Below are 16,300 nucleotides of genomic sequence, written 5' to 3'. Positions count from 1 at the left end.
AAGGACAGGTCAAACGAGAGGAAGACATCCTTTTATGTCGCTACAGTCGAAAATTCAACTGAACGAGGACTACGAAGAAAAAAGTTTTATTTAGAGATTTTAAACTATTGATTCATAATTTTATGGTTCATCTGTACGATAATTATACCTTTAGGCAAGCTACTTCAATTAGGTTTCTGGTAGCAGAGGAAAGATGTCCGGCAGAATGCATCAGAGACGCGGTACCTCTTTATCAATTAAAAAAGTGTAAAATGAATTTTTTTAAATAGTCATGATAAAATTGTATGGCAGTGAGGCTAGGAAGGATTGAATCGAATCTCCATCATATATATTTTTTCAGAAACGAATACCTGTTTCCAATTTTCAAGGTTTCATGTTAAAAAATGAATTAAAACCCTGATTACTTAACTCCAAACCAAATCGCTCATTTTCCAGGACCTCGAAAATTACCTTCTGTCCATTTGCTTACGGTGACGGTACATTTCAGACAAGTTACCTTTCTCATCATTGAACAACAAATAAATGCAGGGGCAAAGTTCAAATGTAAGCAACATCATTTCTGGAGTCGTTAAATATTTATATTCATCAAAAATTAACATTTTCCATCGAACATCCATCACACATTTTCAAGAATAACTCCAACTACTAATGACAGTTTTTTTGCATATACATCTAACTGGGCATTGGTTGAATTTTTTCCACTCATTCATAAAAAAATACAGCCACTTATCACTCATATAAACTGCAACACGACATTGAGTTCGAGGACGGCGTCGATGGATGGTTGGCAGTCTACTAGCGGTACTACTACATTCGATGGATACACAAAAGCTTGTTTTTAGGTAAGACAACATCCTAAATGTGCCTTATCACCGCGTATGCAAAACGTTTTAGAGGCATGATAAAAGCTTCCATCAATGCTGTGATATTTTTCATTCCATAACGGAACTTACTTTTCTAACCGCCCTTTTTTTACAACCTAGTTTTCTTTTCATCGAAATTTGTCAATAAAGAGTCAAGAACATTATTTTCATTGGTTATAACAGCCATATAATTACCACGAACACATTGTCATACATGAGAGACGGTAAGTAAGGTGTAAAAAGGCTATATGACGTGAATTCGTTTTAATGTCGACTTTGCAATAGTGTTGTTAAAAACTAATTAATCTCGGATTTTTCAGCACTATTATTTCGACATTATTTTTGGTGGGTTTTGCCTTGTATTTTTGCCGTCTTTATCGAATAAAAAAGCATGATAATAAATTACCAGGAACGATGGAGAATAAAATGATAGCAATATAGGTGAACAACGTTGCAAAATCTGGTATTCTCATTTTTTTTTAATTTTGCTGAAATTATATCATTTGCACACTTATATTAAGCTAATTAGAAAAAAAAATAATTTTTCTGCCAAAATTATTATAAATCCACACAAATTTCTGAACTGAAATACTAATTTAAATAGAAGGGACAAAGGGTACATTTAAATCACTCATAGTTACTGATGTGAGCCGGGTAAATAACCATTGTGCTTGGAATTTATGATGATTCCCCGGGCTTTTCACTATAGACTAAGCAAATAAAAATATTTATGCTTTTATGAGTACAATCGCTCACAAGCAACATTTTAGGTCGATGACTATATAGTTTCAAAGCACATAACTCTAAAGAAAAAACTTATCATGCATCAAAAAACTGTGTACCGAGACATAACTCACAGTTTTCACCCTGAGTTAAACATCTCGGTACATAATTTAGTATTCCACCCAAAGACTACTGAATCCGAGCCCTACGAAAAGCAGGTCAACTCGATTCACAAAGTGTACCCACCTATTCTACGCTCCAGTCAACGCCCTAATATATTCCCCACTCTCTGTGCATCATACCTAAATACATTTCACGTGGAACGCTCCCTCACGAAAACTCCAATTATTTCGCGCAACAAACTTTATTCCAAAACGCCATTCCAGCTGAAAGTTTTCGCGGACTCATTACAATTTTTACTTTCAATATATCTCCCATTGCATAGACCATTTACGGCACCCCGAAACGGCTCGGGTGTGCCCACCCTATCTACAAACGGGCACCGAAATGGAAACGCGGCGAAGGTTTCCCCCGACACGCATTAAATTAAAGTTGGCCGCGCGAGGTGAAAGGCGAAAACCTGGATGGGAAATCCCTGGATCCCGCCGCTGAATTCGCAGGCCGCGCATTTAGAATTCAACCGCATAACCACCATCTCATTCGCACCGAACCCGCCGTAAAAACCTTTTTCGGAGTATTGGGCACGCCATCGGAGGAATTCTGAAATTTGAATGGCGCGAGGAGGCGACTTCCTTCGTCACGAAACGATCTGCCGTTGCGAGGATCGAAGGTCGGAAGAATCTAATGAGGCCAAAAGGTTAGTAACGACCACACGGTTGAATAAACTCCGGTCGCGGGGAGGACCAACCCGAGGGGCGGAAAGGTGATTTCTGGCGGGCCTTGGAGACCTTGAAAACTTCTCCTCAACGGAGACTAATGACCCAAGTATGGATGTGTTACCTAGCGAGCTACTCTCGAGCCGCAAGTGATGCAAACACTAATACGTGTTTGCGTCATGATGATAAACTACTGTCTTTACGATTATTTACTGTTTTAATCCCCAATTGCTTAATTATCAATGAATAGGCAAGAGGTATTTTATTTCATAGAAACTATTATTACATAGTAACTATTTTTCGTAAAAAAGTCCTTTGAATGCAATGCCTTTTAAAGATACATGCTTTTAAATCTTCACCTCAACCGAAATTACAGCTTAGTCAGTACTCATTACTTCCATATATTACATATAAAAATAAATCATAAATGCTCATTACAATACTTTAAAATTGTTATCATGCAATTTGGCGATATAAAAGCACAATTAAGAACGGGTAACTATTTTTAGTAACACGAGATAATTTATCGCCAACCCCAAATTCGATGCAAGACGTCATCGAAAGGTCGTGGAGGTGTATCACAAGGGAATATTTGTCGATTATTTCATATGTTCACAGAGGAAACTTCTTTATTAAAATTTCTGAGAATCAATTCTGGTTACCTCAGTTTTTGATTGCTACGAACAATACCAGTATACATTTAATGACATTTATATGAAATGGAATACCTTCAGAAATTATTAATGCTGCCAATAATATAACACCACAAACCATTTTCCATTTGAAGCTTGAACATTTTATTGCCCAGTTTACACCACATTTAGCGTATACACCTACACCTCGTTTTAAAAAAAATAATTTTCCAGTAAAATTAGCAGTTTAATCCTCCTCCTTCATGAAACCATCCTCAACTACAATATCTCTGAATCATGTTAAAGTTAGTACCTCAGTTTTCCATGGTGTCACCAACAATGGCTGACACAATTCATCTGAATTGATGTGAATTTGAAAGAGTTAAATCCGCTCATACCGATAGCAAAATCATGAGTAAACACACCGATCGCACTCCTACTTCAGTGGAGAAAGTAGATGATTCTAAATGAAGGAAATTCCATCAGCGGAGAGAGACGTTGCGTTGGTATAAACAGACGCAGCGACAGGTATTTTTTCGGTAAAATATTATTTTTTTGGTAAGCTGCACGAAAAAAATACCTTATTAAAATACCAAATATCTCTTAAACGTGATTCATGAAAATTTTGATTCACCCCGGGTCAACTTTTTCCTCCCAAAGTAAAACCTGGGCTTGTCGCCGAACCAATTTTTTAGTTACTAGCGAATGAATGCAATAACTTAAGTCATATCACGGTAGCCACATGAAAATGGCGCCATGATCGTCTAAAATGTCTTGAAAAATTGTAAGCTAAAAATAATTAAGATTTAATCACCCACATTCTCGTTACACTTACTTAGATATTCAAAGTTTCCGCCTGTCGTCGATGACAGTAAAACATGTTTTAAATAACATACGCAAGGAGTAATTTTTTAAACCGTGCATTCTCAAAAATCCCTCCTTAACGTTGGTTAAGTAGAGACGGGACAGAGGTACGCAAAACTCTGCACGACGCGAGAATCGATCGTCGAAGAGAGAATGATGTCTGCCGGCGAAGAAGAGAGGGAATAAAGAAAAGGCACGCTCATTTCCCCGGGTCGTTGGCAGACCAAGAGAGAGAGGATGCACCGTTTCCTGGATTCGAACCAAGAATTCAAGAAAAAAATCAAAAGGGCCGTGTACGTTTTATTCAGAATGCGGTAACCCACTTGGAGCATCACGGGAATCGGAAAGAAAAGCGAATGAGGAAGGAATATAGAGAGGGAGAGAAGAGAAAAAATGATTCGTGGGGACAAGCCAGGAGGACGTTAATGTACAGACCGCGGGATTAATTCACGTGGAGAGGACTCCAGTGGACAGACCGTCACAATCCAGTCCATATGCTTCTCTCTTTTCAAGAGGTCTTCAAAAGAAAAATAATGGAGAGGTTGGTTAGCATTTATTCACAACTCCCTCCCTCTCTTCGGTGTCTCCTAACAAAAGAAGTAATGTCAATCTCTCAGCAATCCACGAGCGAACGTGAAATTATTTTTTCCCGTACCTGAGCAATAAGCAGAACCCTCCGCAGCAAGCATAGGTGTGTGTGTACTTGGAGACCATGCCATCAGCCATGGGGAGCTCAGAGAAACCCAATTACGGCAGTTTTTAAATCTCTTTTTAACTTACCAATGGCATTCTCTTTTCTCAGATGCAAAAATCATTTCCGAATGGAGAAAATTAACGTGATGATGAGTCTTTGAAGCACTATTTGATTGGTAATTTTCAACTTTCGTGGAATGAAATTTTTCATTCCCGATTCTTTTTGTCCAATTATATTATTCTCAGATTCACTAAAATTTATACCTAAACTGCTCCGCATATAGTTAATACTAAATCATTGCTCCACATCTAACTATCTCTAGAATCCTTGTTTATACAGGGATAAGTGAAAATCACCTTCTTCCCTTTTGGACCTAAAAATCATATTTCCACATTCATTGCTACATTTTTAGTTAGTTGACTTAAATATAAAATCATAATTTGCCACGTCTATCACGACAATGGCACCAACCACGAGTTTTCTGGCTGAGCCATTCCATTCCAATTCATTCAGGCTCCAATAAAAATGCGTGGTCACTATTTGGGATATTTCTCATAGAGTATATTTGCATATTTATATAAAAGGTGGCCACTAATAATTTTCAAAGATTTTTCATGGAGTTTCAGTCTTGTAAAAAGTAATGCCATAAATGGCTATTCTGGCGAGCCAAAGTAAAACAGTCAATTTTCAAATGGGTATAATTTTGGCCATCAATAAGGCAAGAATTTTGAAAATGTCTTAACTGAGGAGTGATTTCTGATTTTTTCACTAAATAGTGAAAGAACTGTTTTAAGCTAAACGGGAAGCGTAACATAAACTTCAATATTGATTTAAAATCATAAAAAATGTCGATTTTGACATTTTTACGGCCATGAAGAGAGCAAAAACAACAAAAATTGGCCATTTTTGATAGCCAAATTTGATGGGTAACAGGTAGTTACACGTTTTTATGGCAAATTTATTTAAAATAGCTCAAAATTTGTTGATAAACTTATTAAATATTGAGGTATGAAAAAATGATTTTTTTTTTTAAGCAAAAGAGGCAATATCTCAAAAAAGTCATCTTCACACGAGAGAGAGTAAATTACCAAAGTCTGATAAAAAATAAAAGCCGCAGTCGAATTTAGGGAAAGTAAATAGAGTTGGAAATACTTTTGATGTTTATATTTAATGATTTTTTTAAAGTCTGCATTCAACAGGCGTTAACCAAGCTAGCACGTAGTAGCTATCGACAATTCTTGTTGGAATTTAAACCCGAGGTTTAGACGGAAACTCGTATTTAATGCAAAAATAATTCTTATATTCATGTATTTGCGTAATCTCATAAAGTATTCTTTATATTTACTATATAATAATAATTATGAAAAATAACCAGTCTTAATTCCCCATCTCCATTGATGATCTTAGTAGCGGAGCTAGATTATTCTTTTTTAATTACTGCTAATAGACTTAGTTCTTATGAGCTTAATACAATAGAAATAATGAGTTCGTTTAATTCTTTTGATTAATTTTTCTTTGTGACTCTCATAACTACCGTAGTGATAGAAGATCCAATACCCTTTACTAAACTTTGATAGACTTTACTCATCTAGTCCTTAAAAATTTTAATAGAAAGCACAATCTTACACAAAAATCTATTTGAAGTCACTGTTCCATATTTTTTTAATTAACTTCCATGAAACATAAGCAAGCACCGGCTATCTACGAACCCTTTCATGCATTCATTTTTTTCATAATCCATTTTACCAAGTATGCTTTTTCATAACCAAAAAACTCCTGTGATCTACAACAAGAACTTTTCCTCATTATTAGCTTTCTTTGACCAAGATATTTTTATCTCGTTATTATCATCTAGCACAGAATTCAAAGCTTCCGTAGCCCCTAGTATCTTTTCTCCTCTCAAAGCGTAGTCCGCTTCTTTAAAGCTAAATTTCGAAAATATTTCCCTTTAATGCTTTTTTCCTTCCTGTTCCGATTCTTTTTCATCCTTTGTAACACATTTTGCATCTATGTCGGCAAATATTATGGAATTTCTTCCCCACTCCCACTTGTACACTATGTGGGATATTTCTCATGAAATATATTTCGTACATCAATGTAAGTGGTTTAAAATTTGGCCACGAATAATTTTCAAAGATTTTTCATGGAGTTTCAGTCATTTAAAAAATAATGCCAAAAATGGCATTATTCTGGCGAGCGAAATGAAAAGTCAATTTTCAAATGTGCATAATTTTTGCCATCATAAGACAAGAATGTTGAAGCTGGTGGGGGGCTAGTGGTTACCTGCATTTTGTGGCGCCTGGAGAGAATTCATCCTTATTTCGTTGGATTACCGCAATAGGGTAGTTTCCTTCATCAAATAAAACGAAAGGCATTTATTGCGATTCGTTACCCACCATTACTGTATTCATAGTATAAAAATTATTTCGTTTTAGAAATACCGGTTTAGACGAATGGCAATGGTCCATTTTTATCCTCATTTGAAGAGGGCCAGATTGGCGCCCATGCGATGCCGCTCCACGTGACGTCACAGGGACCTAGTTTCTATACGAGAAGATAGGAGTTATGCATCGTCTGAGGTTACCAATGCATGCATGAGGCGCAGAGCTCAGGGAAACATGTCTTAATAATCACTTATTAAAACTGGCTAAGGTCGGAAAGTTTTCTTCATTTGATAAGGTATTAATAATCCTTATTTAAGCCAAGCGCTACCAGCCAGCAGGGTACTCAGCTACCCGCTAGCAGCCTGCGTCGTATCAGCGCTCAACTCGCCTCAAGGTCACCTCACAAGGCGGCAGCAGGAACCAGAAATACTTACGCCACACGGAGAGAGATTTCCCGGCATTCATACTTAAGCGTCTCGTTTTCGCGCGCTTGAAAATTTTCAATTTTCATTTAATCGCGAAAAATAGATATCGTCATTTAAAAATCTAAAAGCGTGAAATACGTACTCCAGGAGTAATAATCTTTCGATTTAGGCAATAAAAAAATAATAGGAAACCACCCTATTACTATAACTGTTTTAGTATTTGCTGAGGAATTAGGACGGGGCATCGTTCCCTCCCACACTCAATGTCATTGATATGTCAGTGTGTGATTCGTGTATTCTTTTCCAGATGAGGCAAATACTAGTCAGACTAAGGAAAGAGCCAAGTTCAATCTATTTTCGCGTGACTGAATTTTTCCCAACAAATTATTTCGTACTTTGGGATAGAAACGATTTCAAGATAATGTTGGTAGTGAAATTCCTTCTCCAAAATCTATAACGCTATAGTTTATCAAAACGCAGACCAAGCGCTATTCCACGACCAGATTTTACTTTAGAAAGTCAAAGTTATCGGAAAGAAAATAAAATAGCAAGTTAAACATTTCGTTGATCTGATATTTCCTCCAGAGAATCCAATGTAAAACTGATCAGATTTTAAGAATAGATACCCAGAAGAAAGAAATGGAGCTAAACTTCAGTGCAGAAACTAAGGCGTTGTGAAACACCATCCCATATACGTTGGCCGCATCAACAATGGCGATGTCAAGACAAAAAATTACATCGAATATGAGTGGCTTGGAAGCCAATGGGTACAAGTGATTTCTATTTTTTTGCACAGTTAGGTACAGAAATTAGGTATAGAATACAAACGAGATGAATAAGATATTTTATATTGTGCATTTGATTTTCCACTCGATGTCAGCACAGGACTGCTGAGACCAAGGCCATTGGCCTTGGCTGAGACTCACTCGTATCCCTTGGCAACCAATTTTAGTGTATTTCTTCTAACAATTAACTTTACCTAACTTATTTGAGACAAAAATCACTTGTACCCCTTAGTTTCCCACCTCGTATATAATTGTGGGAAAAAAGAAGAGCAAATAATCAAAGGAGGAAGACCAAAATACGAATAATTGAGGCAGGTGATGTTGCATGCAAATTAGATGTACCACAGGAAGTAGAAGAACTGACATGGGATAGGGAGGGCTCCAGCATGCAACTCCTTTGACTGTAAAAAAAAACTACTTGAAAAGTACGTACACTATTTATTCTTGCTATTAGCTTGTGACTGCATTTGACCTTCCACAAACCTTTTTGGAGCAAAATATTTTCAAATGACAATGCATTAGGGTTCTATTATCTATTGAGTGAATTTTTTCCTTGAAACCGCACTGAAATTTAAAAAATAAAACTCTAAAATAACCTTTCCGAATAACCCTCTCAAAAGGCCGTTTTACACGAGGCACGTACGTGCACAATCTGACGTGTGTACGAAGGCGCAGTCAAAATTGCGTGGTGTAAAGCGGTGAATTGCTAGAACACATGCGAGAATGCATGGACGTGAGATGGTAAAATAGCCCTTGTTCTATCCGTTCATACATTCCCGCGATTCCGCGCCATTTTAGAAATTAATGCAGTTCTAACCTGCGCAATTCCGTGCCGCATGTAGAACGGCCTAAATTAGCAACCGTTTCTTTTTATCTGCTGGCACCTTTAATTATTTCTTAGTGTAATCTTTTTGCACTATGTTGTAAATAAAGCAAACAATGAAAACGCAGAACTTTATGGTTGCAAAAAAAACATAAATTCAAGTAAGATGAGTTTTTTATTATACCATTCATATTCGCTCGCTTCACGATAGAAGTGAACGTTGTGGGGACCCCCTCAGCTCGGGGCCCTCGGCGATCGCCGACCAGCCGTCCTGGCCAGACCGCCCATGGGTTTATGCATAGAAAATGAATGGAATTGGCCTTACTGGGAACTGAAGAGGGAAGTTCACTTATGGGATATGGAACAGGCAGGATGACTCGTAAAATGTTTCATGCAAACCCACTTTGACAGGTAAAAGACTTAATAATAATTCCATCACAACGGGTACATCTGCTTACTGGACTATATGGTCGTCTTCGCGGATTGGGGACGTTGGAGCAGTAAATCGGCGGGGATGTCGGAAGAGTCGAGGTCGCCAGTTGGCGTGGTGCTCTCGCCAGAGTAGGCCAATTCCGAAATCGGGTTTCTCCCCCTACCGTCTCCTCCTCTTTAATTATGGACGTCGAACAAACGGGAGCGAAATGTGCACGCGGAAGAGATGGGTGGAACATATGGGCCGGCCACACGAACCGCAATCCGGTGGCCGACAGGGATCATTACCGCCGAATGGTGCTGCAGCAGACTTCTGACCGTACATGACCTGCGGGAGTCAATTATCGACCCCTCTCACGACGCCTTGGGAGTGATTTTTGCGGGCGTGAAAAAAATGCGGGACTGACGCAAAAACGATATAGGGACGAGTCGAGATTATTTTTTTTACGAGGGGGAGAACTTTCAACACGTTGATACAGCTTGGATGAATCAATTATTCCTTCTTACCCGTCACGTCGGTCGCATTCGCTCTAATTAGGAACAGACTTTGGCCCTAAATTGTCAGTTAAAAGACAAATCATCATTTTTTGACACGAGAATGAAAAAACTTGGAGAAAGTAATTTCACCAACGGTCAACAGAAGATCGCCGCGAGGGAGTCCACAGAATACATATTTATTAATTTGTAGCAACGGGGTGTGTCGATATTTTTTACCCATTTCATTACAAAGTTTTCACATGTTTTTATGACCAAATATGAATATGATACATAATAAAAAAATTCATGATATTCCCTTTCTCGCCAAAAATTATGATTACCACGAAGCAACGTCAGCATTACAAAGATCTTATAATTTGACAGAATAAGATGCTAAATAGTACAACTCGTAAATTTAGAACTATGCTTACGGGAAACTACCTTGCCCGGATTCTGTCAGAGAATGGAGAGAGACTTATCCTAGCGGCGAAGAATTTGACTTATTTGTATCACAAATAAAACAGCCGAAGGAAGTTTAATTCAAAGCTAGCATGTTCCCGTTAAAAACTTTTCAAATAAATCGATTTATCTTCCCTCCCTCGAGTCAACTTGTTTCTCCAACTGCTCGCAATTCCTTCAAATCCTTTTTTAATTACATTTTTCAACGCCACTGTAGAGCATTTTAAAGAAAGCTGGCATGATGCTCAAAGTACCTGCGCGCCGCGGCGCAGAGACTAACAAATGCTTGAAGGGTTCAAGACTTCGTAAGATTACGCTTATACAAATAAAGATTTTTGCGGTAAAGCGTCCAACACGCGAGAACGAAATCCCACGCGAGTGATTAAAAACGATCAAAGATACATGATTTTATACTTCCTGTTAGACCGTATTAATGAAGTTCTCTCGGGTGTAGGACTCATAAATTAGTTATTGCTAACCACTAATTTACCAGTGTGAATCACGAAAACGCTATGTGTTACATTAATTGTTTAAACAATAATTGATCTACGAGTTTTAAAAAATATTGCTTTTAGCCCTGAAGACGGTGGCAGACATGGCCACTGAAACGTTGGAACTAATTAGCCCAATTACCTGTAGTGAAGCCCCAAGAAAACTTCATGAATAGGATCAGAGATAACCGCCTCAGTTTTAAGATGCAATTCACTTAGAAAACGGCTTTCAGGCGTTCCTCCGCGTAGTTTTGTCCATTGGCGACGACAGTTACTCCAGCCATGCTCCTGGCGTCATGAGATTCTGTCGGCAGAAGGCTGGTGAAACTGTCGTCGCCTATGGACAAAACTACGCGGAGGAACGCTTCAAAGCTGTTTCTGATGAGTAGAAACGCCGCGGAAACCTCAAAACCGATTAAGAAATGTTTTTTTTAAGGCGTTAGCCCGTGGTGTAGCCATAGTAGCAGCAGCCAGTCGCTGACGAATGTCGACATACCAACGCAAAGAAAATATGATCGAGAGAATGCATTGATACCCAAAGACGCCAAAGCACTGAGGTCCACACATCGGACGCTACTTTCTTCGCATTCAGGTGTTTTTTCATACAACTTTCTCTGCGAATGGCGAGTAAATATATCTCATTTTATTTATTTTAAGATTTCGGAATTCAAATCAGAGTTTGCTGAGACATCAATCTGAATCAAAAAAGCTTATTTCGTGACACAGAAAGGTAACTATGTCATCTCTTAGTTAGCCGAGCGTTCTGATTGGCTGAAGGACGGTGCTAGCGTGCAAGCTATGGTTTCAGCGACGGAAAAAGGGACGTACAGAGTAATGGAAAATGGATGGAAATCCCATCCCTCTGACCATCGCGGAAAATGATGGCGAGAAACGTTCATTTTTTCCGCCATCGCTGGAGCCGTCCCTCCAAAGAAATGGAAAAAATGATCGTGTGATTCAGGCTTTAGTAATATCATCTAATTTAGAGTTTCAATATTGGCCTCGGCTTCAGGGCTACTGCGCACTCTGCTTTGGGGCTATTACGCTATATTTACTCCGAGGCATCGGCCCCCAGACCCTTATCACCGCCATTCCCCAAGCGAGGGTTTGAGTTACTCTCACGAGAAGAGAAGGGTCGTCAGCAGAGGAGAAGAGCTATTCACACGTCAGCCAACCACAAGGTGATGTGCAAGCCGGGCCGAAGGGATTTGGTTCCGATTTCGGACTCCAAGGGAGCGAGAAGGGGACCGAAGGAGGGTTTAGACTACTCACGTACGTCGAGGTATCAGGTACGCGTTGTTAAACGAGCAATCTAGCCCTGCACTCCAATTCAACTGATCAATTCAACCATACGAAGGGAGTGAGGAGACCCATCCGTTCTCTACGCTCCTTCAGTGGGACGGAGGGAGGGGGAGACAGAATGGGCGGGAGGGGATACAGGAGGTGGGGGCTAAGGAAGAACCTAGCCGAGGAGAATCTTGACATGAGACTTGTTTGCCTCCAATGCCTGCAACGCCCTGACGTTACTGAGACCTGCGTCGGATTGCGTGGGGCCGCCTCTTTCGTCGTCATTTCTGGAAAAATTGAAAAGATGGCAATTTGTTAGGTGACCCCCCAGTGTAAGTTTTAAATTCGCCACCTTAACAAAAAAAGTTCAAAAATAATTTATGAATATCTGAAGGCCACTTATTTACGCATTTCAGACCTCCGACGCATCACCACTGTGATATATTTTATTCCAGCAAGGCGTAGCAGTAAGTAATGAGCACCCTTCAAAACAACGGCCTTGATCCGCCCCTGCCTGAGATTGTGCTACTTCTAGAATTTCCAATGCCTCTACATTTAAAAATCACTGACGCTAAAGGCAAAGTATGCATTCGGCAGTCTGCCTATTTGAGGATTCACAACTGTATAAACTGCGGTTTTGGACTTGTGAAATAGCGCTTACCAAATGAATCGCAGGTAAAAGTACTATCTCCCCCCTATTGATGGTTCCCGAAGTCAAACGAAAAACAATTTTTTCTGCGATCGTATAAACTTAATTCAATTGGCACCTGGAAACTTGTTTTCTTCCGTTCATGTGATACTAAACAGCAGCTCATACCTTGTGTTTCTTCGTGGACAGGGCGATGCTGGGTGGTCTGATCCTGGTGCTGGTCCTAGTGTGCTACTGCTGCCACCGCGGCATGCGGAAGAGCGACGAGGAGCGCGAGGAGGAGGAAGAGGAGGAGCGGGAGAGACGGCGCAGACTGGAGCGGGAGTGGATGGCCGAGGAGTGCATGGGCGGCGACGGGTGCGGCGTGGTCACCAGCGCCGACATCCGCAGCCTCGAGGAGATGGCCATCGCCGGCAGCCCCAGACCGCTCTTCAACAACAACCTCGAGCTGCAGGTGAGGCCCACGCACTTCGCTCTTCCCGGACCCTCTCTAACGCCTCTCTTTATCTAATCGAATGGGATCGGAGCAGTGCCGGATTTAGAACTTTGAGGCCCCAAAGCAAGATAGGCAAAGATCCCCCCACCCAAATCTTAGGGTGGAGGTGGGTGAATACGTCCTTGACGCACATACATAGTGTACTGAAAATAGTAAACAAACCATACAGTCAGCGTCCGCTCGGCTACACCCCACCCTCGGGCTTCCTGAACTTGATTCGCAAGTGTACAGTTAATGTCGGATACAGGATAAGGACAAGGGGGGGGCTAAATGGAGGGTAACCTCCTAACATTGGTGGGGGTCCGAACAAAATTACCATTCTATCTAGTAGTAAATTGGATACCGAAGGTGGGGCTTTAACACCCCTAGCTTGTCTGAATCTGTCACTAGATTGTAATATACCAAAAGCGTGTAATATAAGCCCTAGCCTTAGACCTTATTTGTATATCAACTCGTTAAGGTTGGTAAATATATCGGAAAATATAGCTAAATGCTTTTGTACAAAGTAGCAACCCCCAAAAATTTCGATTTTATCTAGTGTGTGTTTCGACCCAATGGGGTTGTATTGGATCCCCCCCCCCAATTGCTCAACCACTGTGTACAGTCACTTCAACATTACAGCACTACACTGGCATATCTCTATTAAAGCAAATATTATGATTTGTATTTTGTCCTGCTCCCTCACCAATCCAAGTTCTGTTTTGCAACATTTGAAAATTCTCACAAACAATAAATTTTCTTATCAATATTTCAAATTTCATTTCAATTTTTTTATCTTGAGCCTGCGAGGCCGCCTTTGAGGCCAAGGCTCTAAAGTGACCGCTTTCCTCGCCTAGTGCTAAATCTGGCACTGCATAAGAAATGACCACCTCAGTTTTCAGAGATATTTTGTATGAAGTAGTGAGCTCGTAGTGTAGCCAAAGCAGTAGCAGCCAGACTGATGAACGTAAACATACCTACGCAAAGAAAAGATGATCCAGAGAATGCATTCATACCCAAAGGTGACAGAGCATGGAGGTCTACACATCGGTCCTTACTTTCTTGGCACTCAGTTGTTTTTTCTCATATGACTTTCTTAGCGATTGCGCCCTTTTGACGTTGTGTAGTTCATCAAGCTACCGAAGTTTGATAATATACTCATAATTTCATGTTGCTCTGTATTGGATATAGTGACCAAGCAATAAGCATTACAATACGGGAAAGTAAAATTTGAGGGTTGAATAGAGATCTCAAAGCGTTACATGGAAGAGGAATGCCAAAGTGACCTTTTGAAAAGAAGGGGCCTCGTTTGGCACAACAACAATGTGACAACAACAACAATTCTCACTAGATGCACTAATCCCTCATTTTCTCCTGTAATATCCATGCCTTCTCCACAACACCATCTTCCATGACCGAACTTGATGGTGATAGACATCTCCAGAATCGGTAATCACCCACACCTCACCTTTTCTACCCTCTCTTTCTTTCCTATATGTTGACTCCTTGTATGACAAACACAACTTGAAACCCATTTACAGCCAAAGGTGCAAAATTGCGCAATTATTTTTTTGGTATAAATAATTTGTTTAGGGGCTCAAGTTTTTCAATATTTTTTTCTAGCACATAGTGAGACTAAATATGATGATAAATTACAAAATTTCTACCGAATATAACCCTTGGCCGTAAGTGGGTTAATTCTGTGCAATCAATACATAGAATGGAAAGAAAGTGTTAAATTGTGGTATACACTTAAGTTAACTTTTCATAATATCGGTGATATGTAACACTCCACAGTTACCTTTTCAACTACATATGTATTTCATTAGTCTTGTGAGAGGGAAATTTTCGAGAGTCAGGAGAATCAAACCTATTATGTGTTATCCGATGCTTTTAAAGAGAATGATGTAGAGGAATTCCTCTTGGCATTTACACAATGTCAGGCTATCCATGCTTCTAGAGCTTCAATACCCTAAGTAGAGGTGTCATCCCGCCAGTTTGGCAGGCACCAGCAAAACTGCTGCTGGCACTAATGACAGATATGTACTATATGATTAATTTGATGAAAGCTTTCACATTATGTCCACCACAGCACTTGCATGTGGAGCAGATGATGAGCACTGCAAGTTACCAGCCGATGGTGGCACCATCTGTCGGTTTTCATACTTTTGAATGCACATTTTCACGTGGATATTGACTCAACAGGTGCCATATAAGAGGTTTTATGTTCACATAATATCTCCCTTGTTACATACATGCTAAAAATCAAACCAGCAGCCAGTACCAGCAATGTCAGTGTATAGGGAAATAGTCTATTGCTGATGTCACAGATCTAAAATTATCACTTAACTGCAAAAATACATGAAAGACAACAACATTTTAACGGCGCCCATATTTGATAACCTATAGGGCATTTTTCCAGTACCTGGTACATCTGTGTTGAATTGGTTTTCAAGTTGAACAAGACTCCAGGTCTTCAGTGCCCTGGGCAACAGCCTAGATCTTATCCATAATGGAATCTGACACAGTACTCACCAAGGTTAAAGACAGGGTAAACAATACAGGTAAAATCTGATCATAAATTTGAATTCCATACATAATGTACCATGAAACTTAGCAAAAACAAAATATTGAATCAAGGCATTCACATGAAAATGCAGAAAGGGTGTCAGTTTGAAGACTTTAGCAAGAATGTGAAAAGCAAACCCCCACTACCTTTGCTGAATTCCTTGTACAACAGGTCAGCACCTCCTCCATAATTTCCAGGAAGAGTTTATTTAAGAACATTATTTGTGTGCATCAAAAATGTTTTCTGTGAAAGAACCATTCATTTTATTTGTCCTTTATTTATGGTAACATAATGCCATTCAAATAAGGAATTTTCAGGATATGTATCAGTAATAGTTCCTGTAAAACACAAGTTCATAATTATGCCAGACCACAGCCCTCAAGCTGAAAAGGCTTATTTTTTTAAGTTTACAAAATCTGTTAGCTCCAACTA

General features: G+C 39.6%; 1 protein-coding gene across 4 annotated transcripts in view; it reads left to right on the top strand.

The window, feature by feature from the left end:
• LOC124165334 overlaps positions 1-16,300 on the top strand; it is a 253,448-nt gene that overhangs the window by 232,495 nt on the left and 4,653 nt on the right. For 2 of the 4 annotated variants that reach the window (XM_046542702.1, XM_046542694.1), the window contains exon 2: positions 13,014-13,278. In XM_046542702.1, the coding sequence (XP_046398658.1) occupies positions 13,014-13,278 (265 nt within the window). The other 2 variants (XM_046542720.1, XM_046542710.1) reach the window with 2 other exon arrangements.

This window comes from Ischnura elegans, chromosome 1, assembly GCF_921293095.1.
Source record: "Ischnura elegans chromosome 1, ioIscEleg1.1, whole genome shotgun sequence".
In the NCBI taxonomy this organism is placed as follows: Eukaryota; Metazoa; Arthropoda; class Insecta; order Odonata; family Coenagrionidae; genus Ischnura; species Ischnura elegans.
The sequence above is the reverse complement of the archived record's forward strand: the minus strand, read 5'-3'. Positions and strand labels throughout refer to the sequence as shown.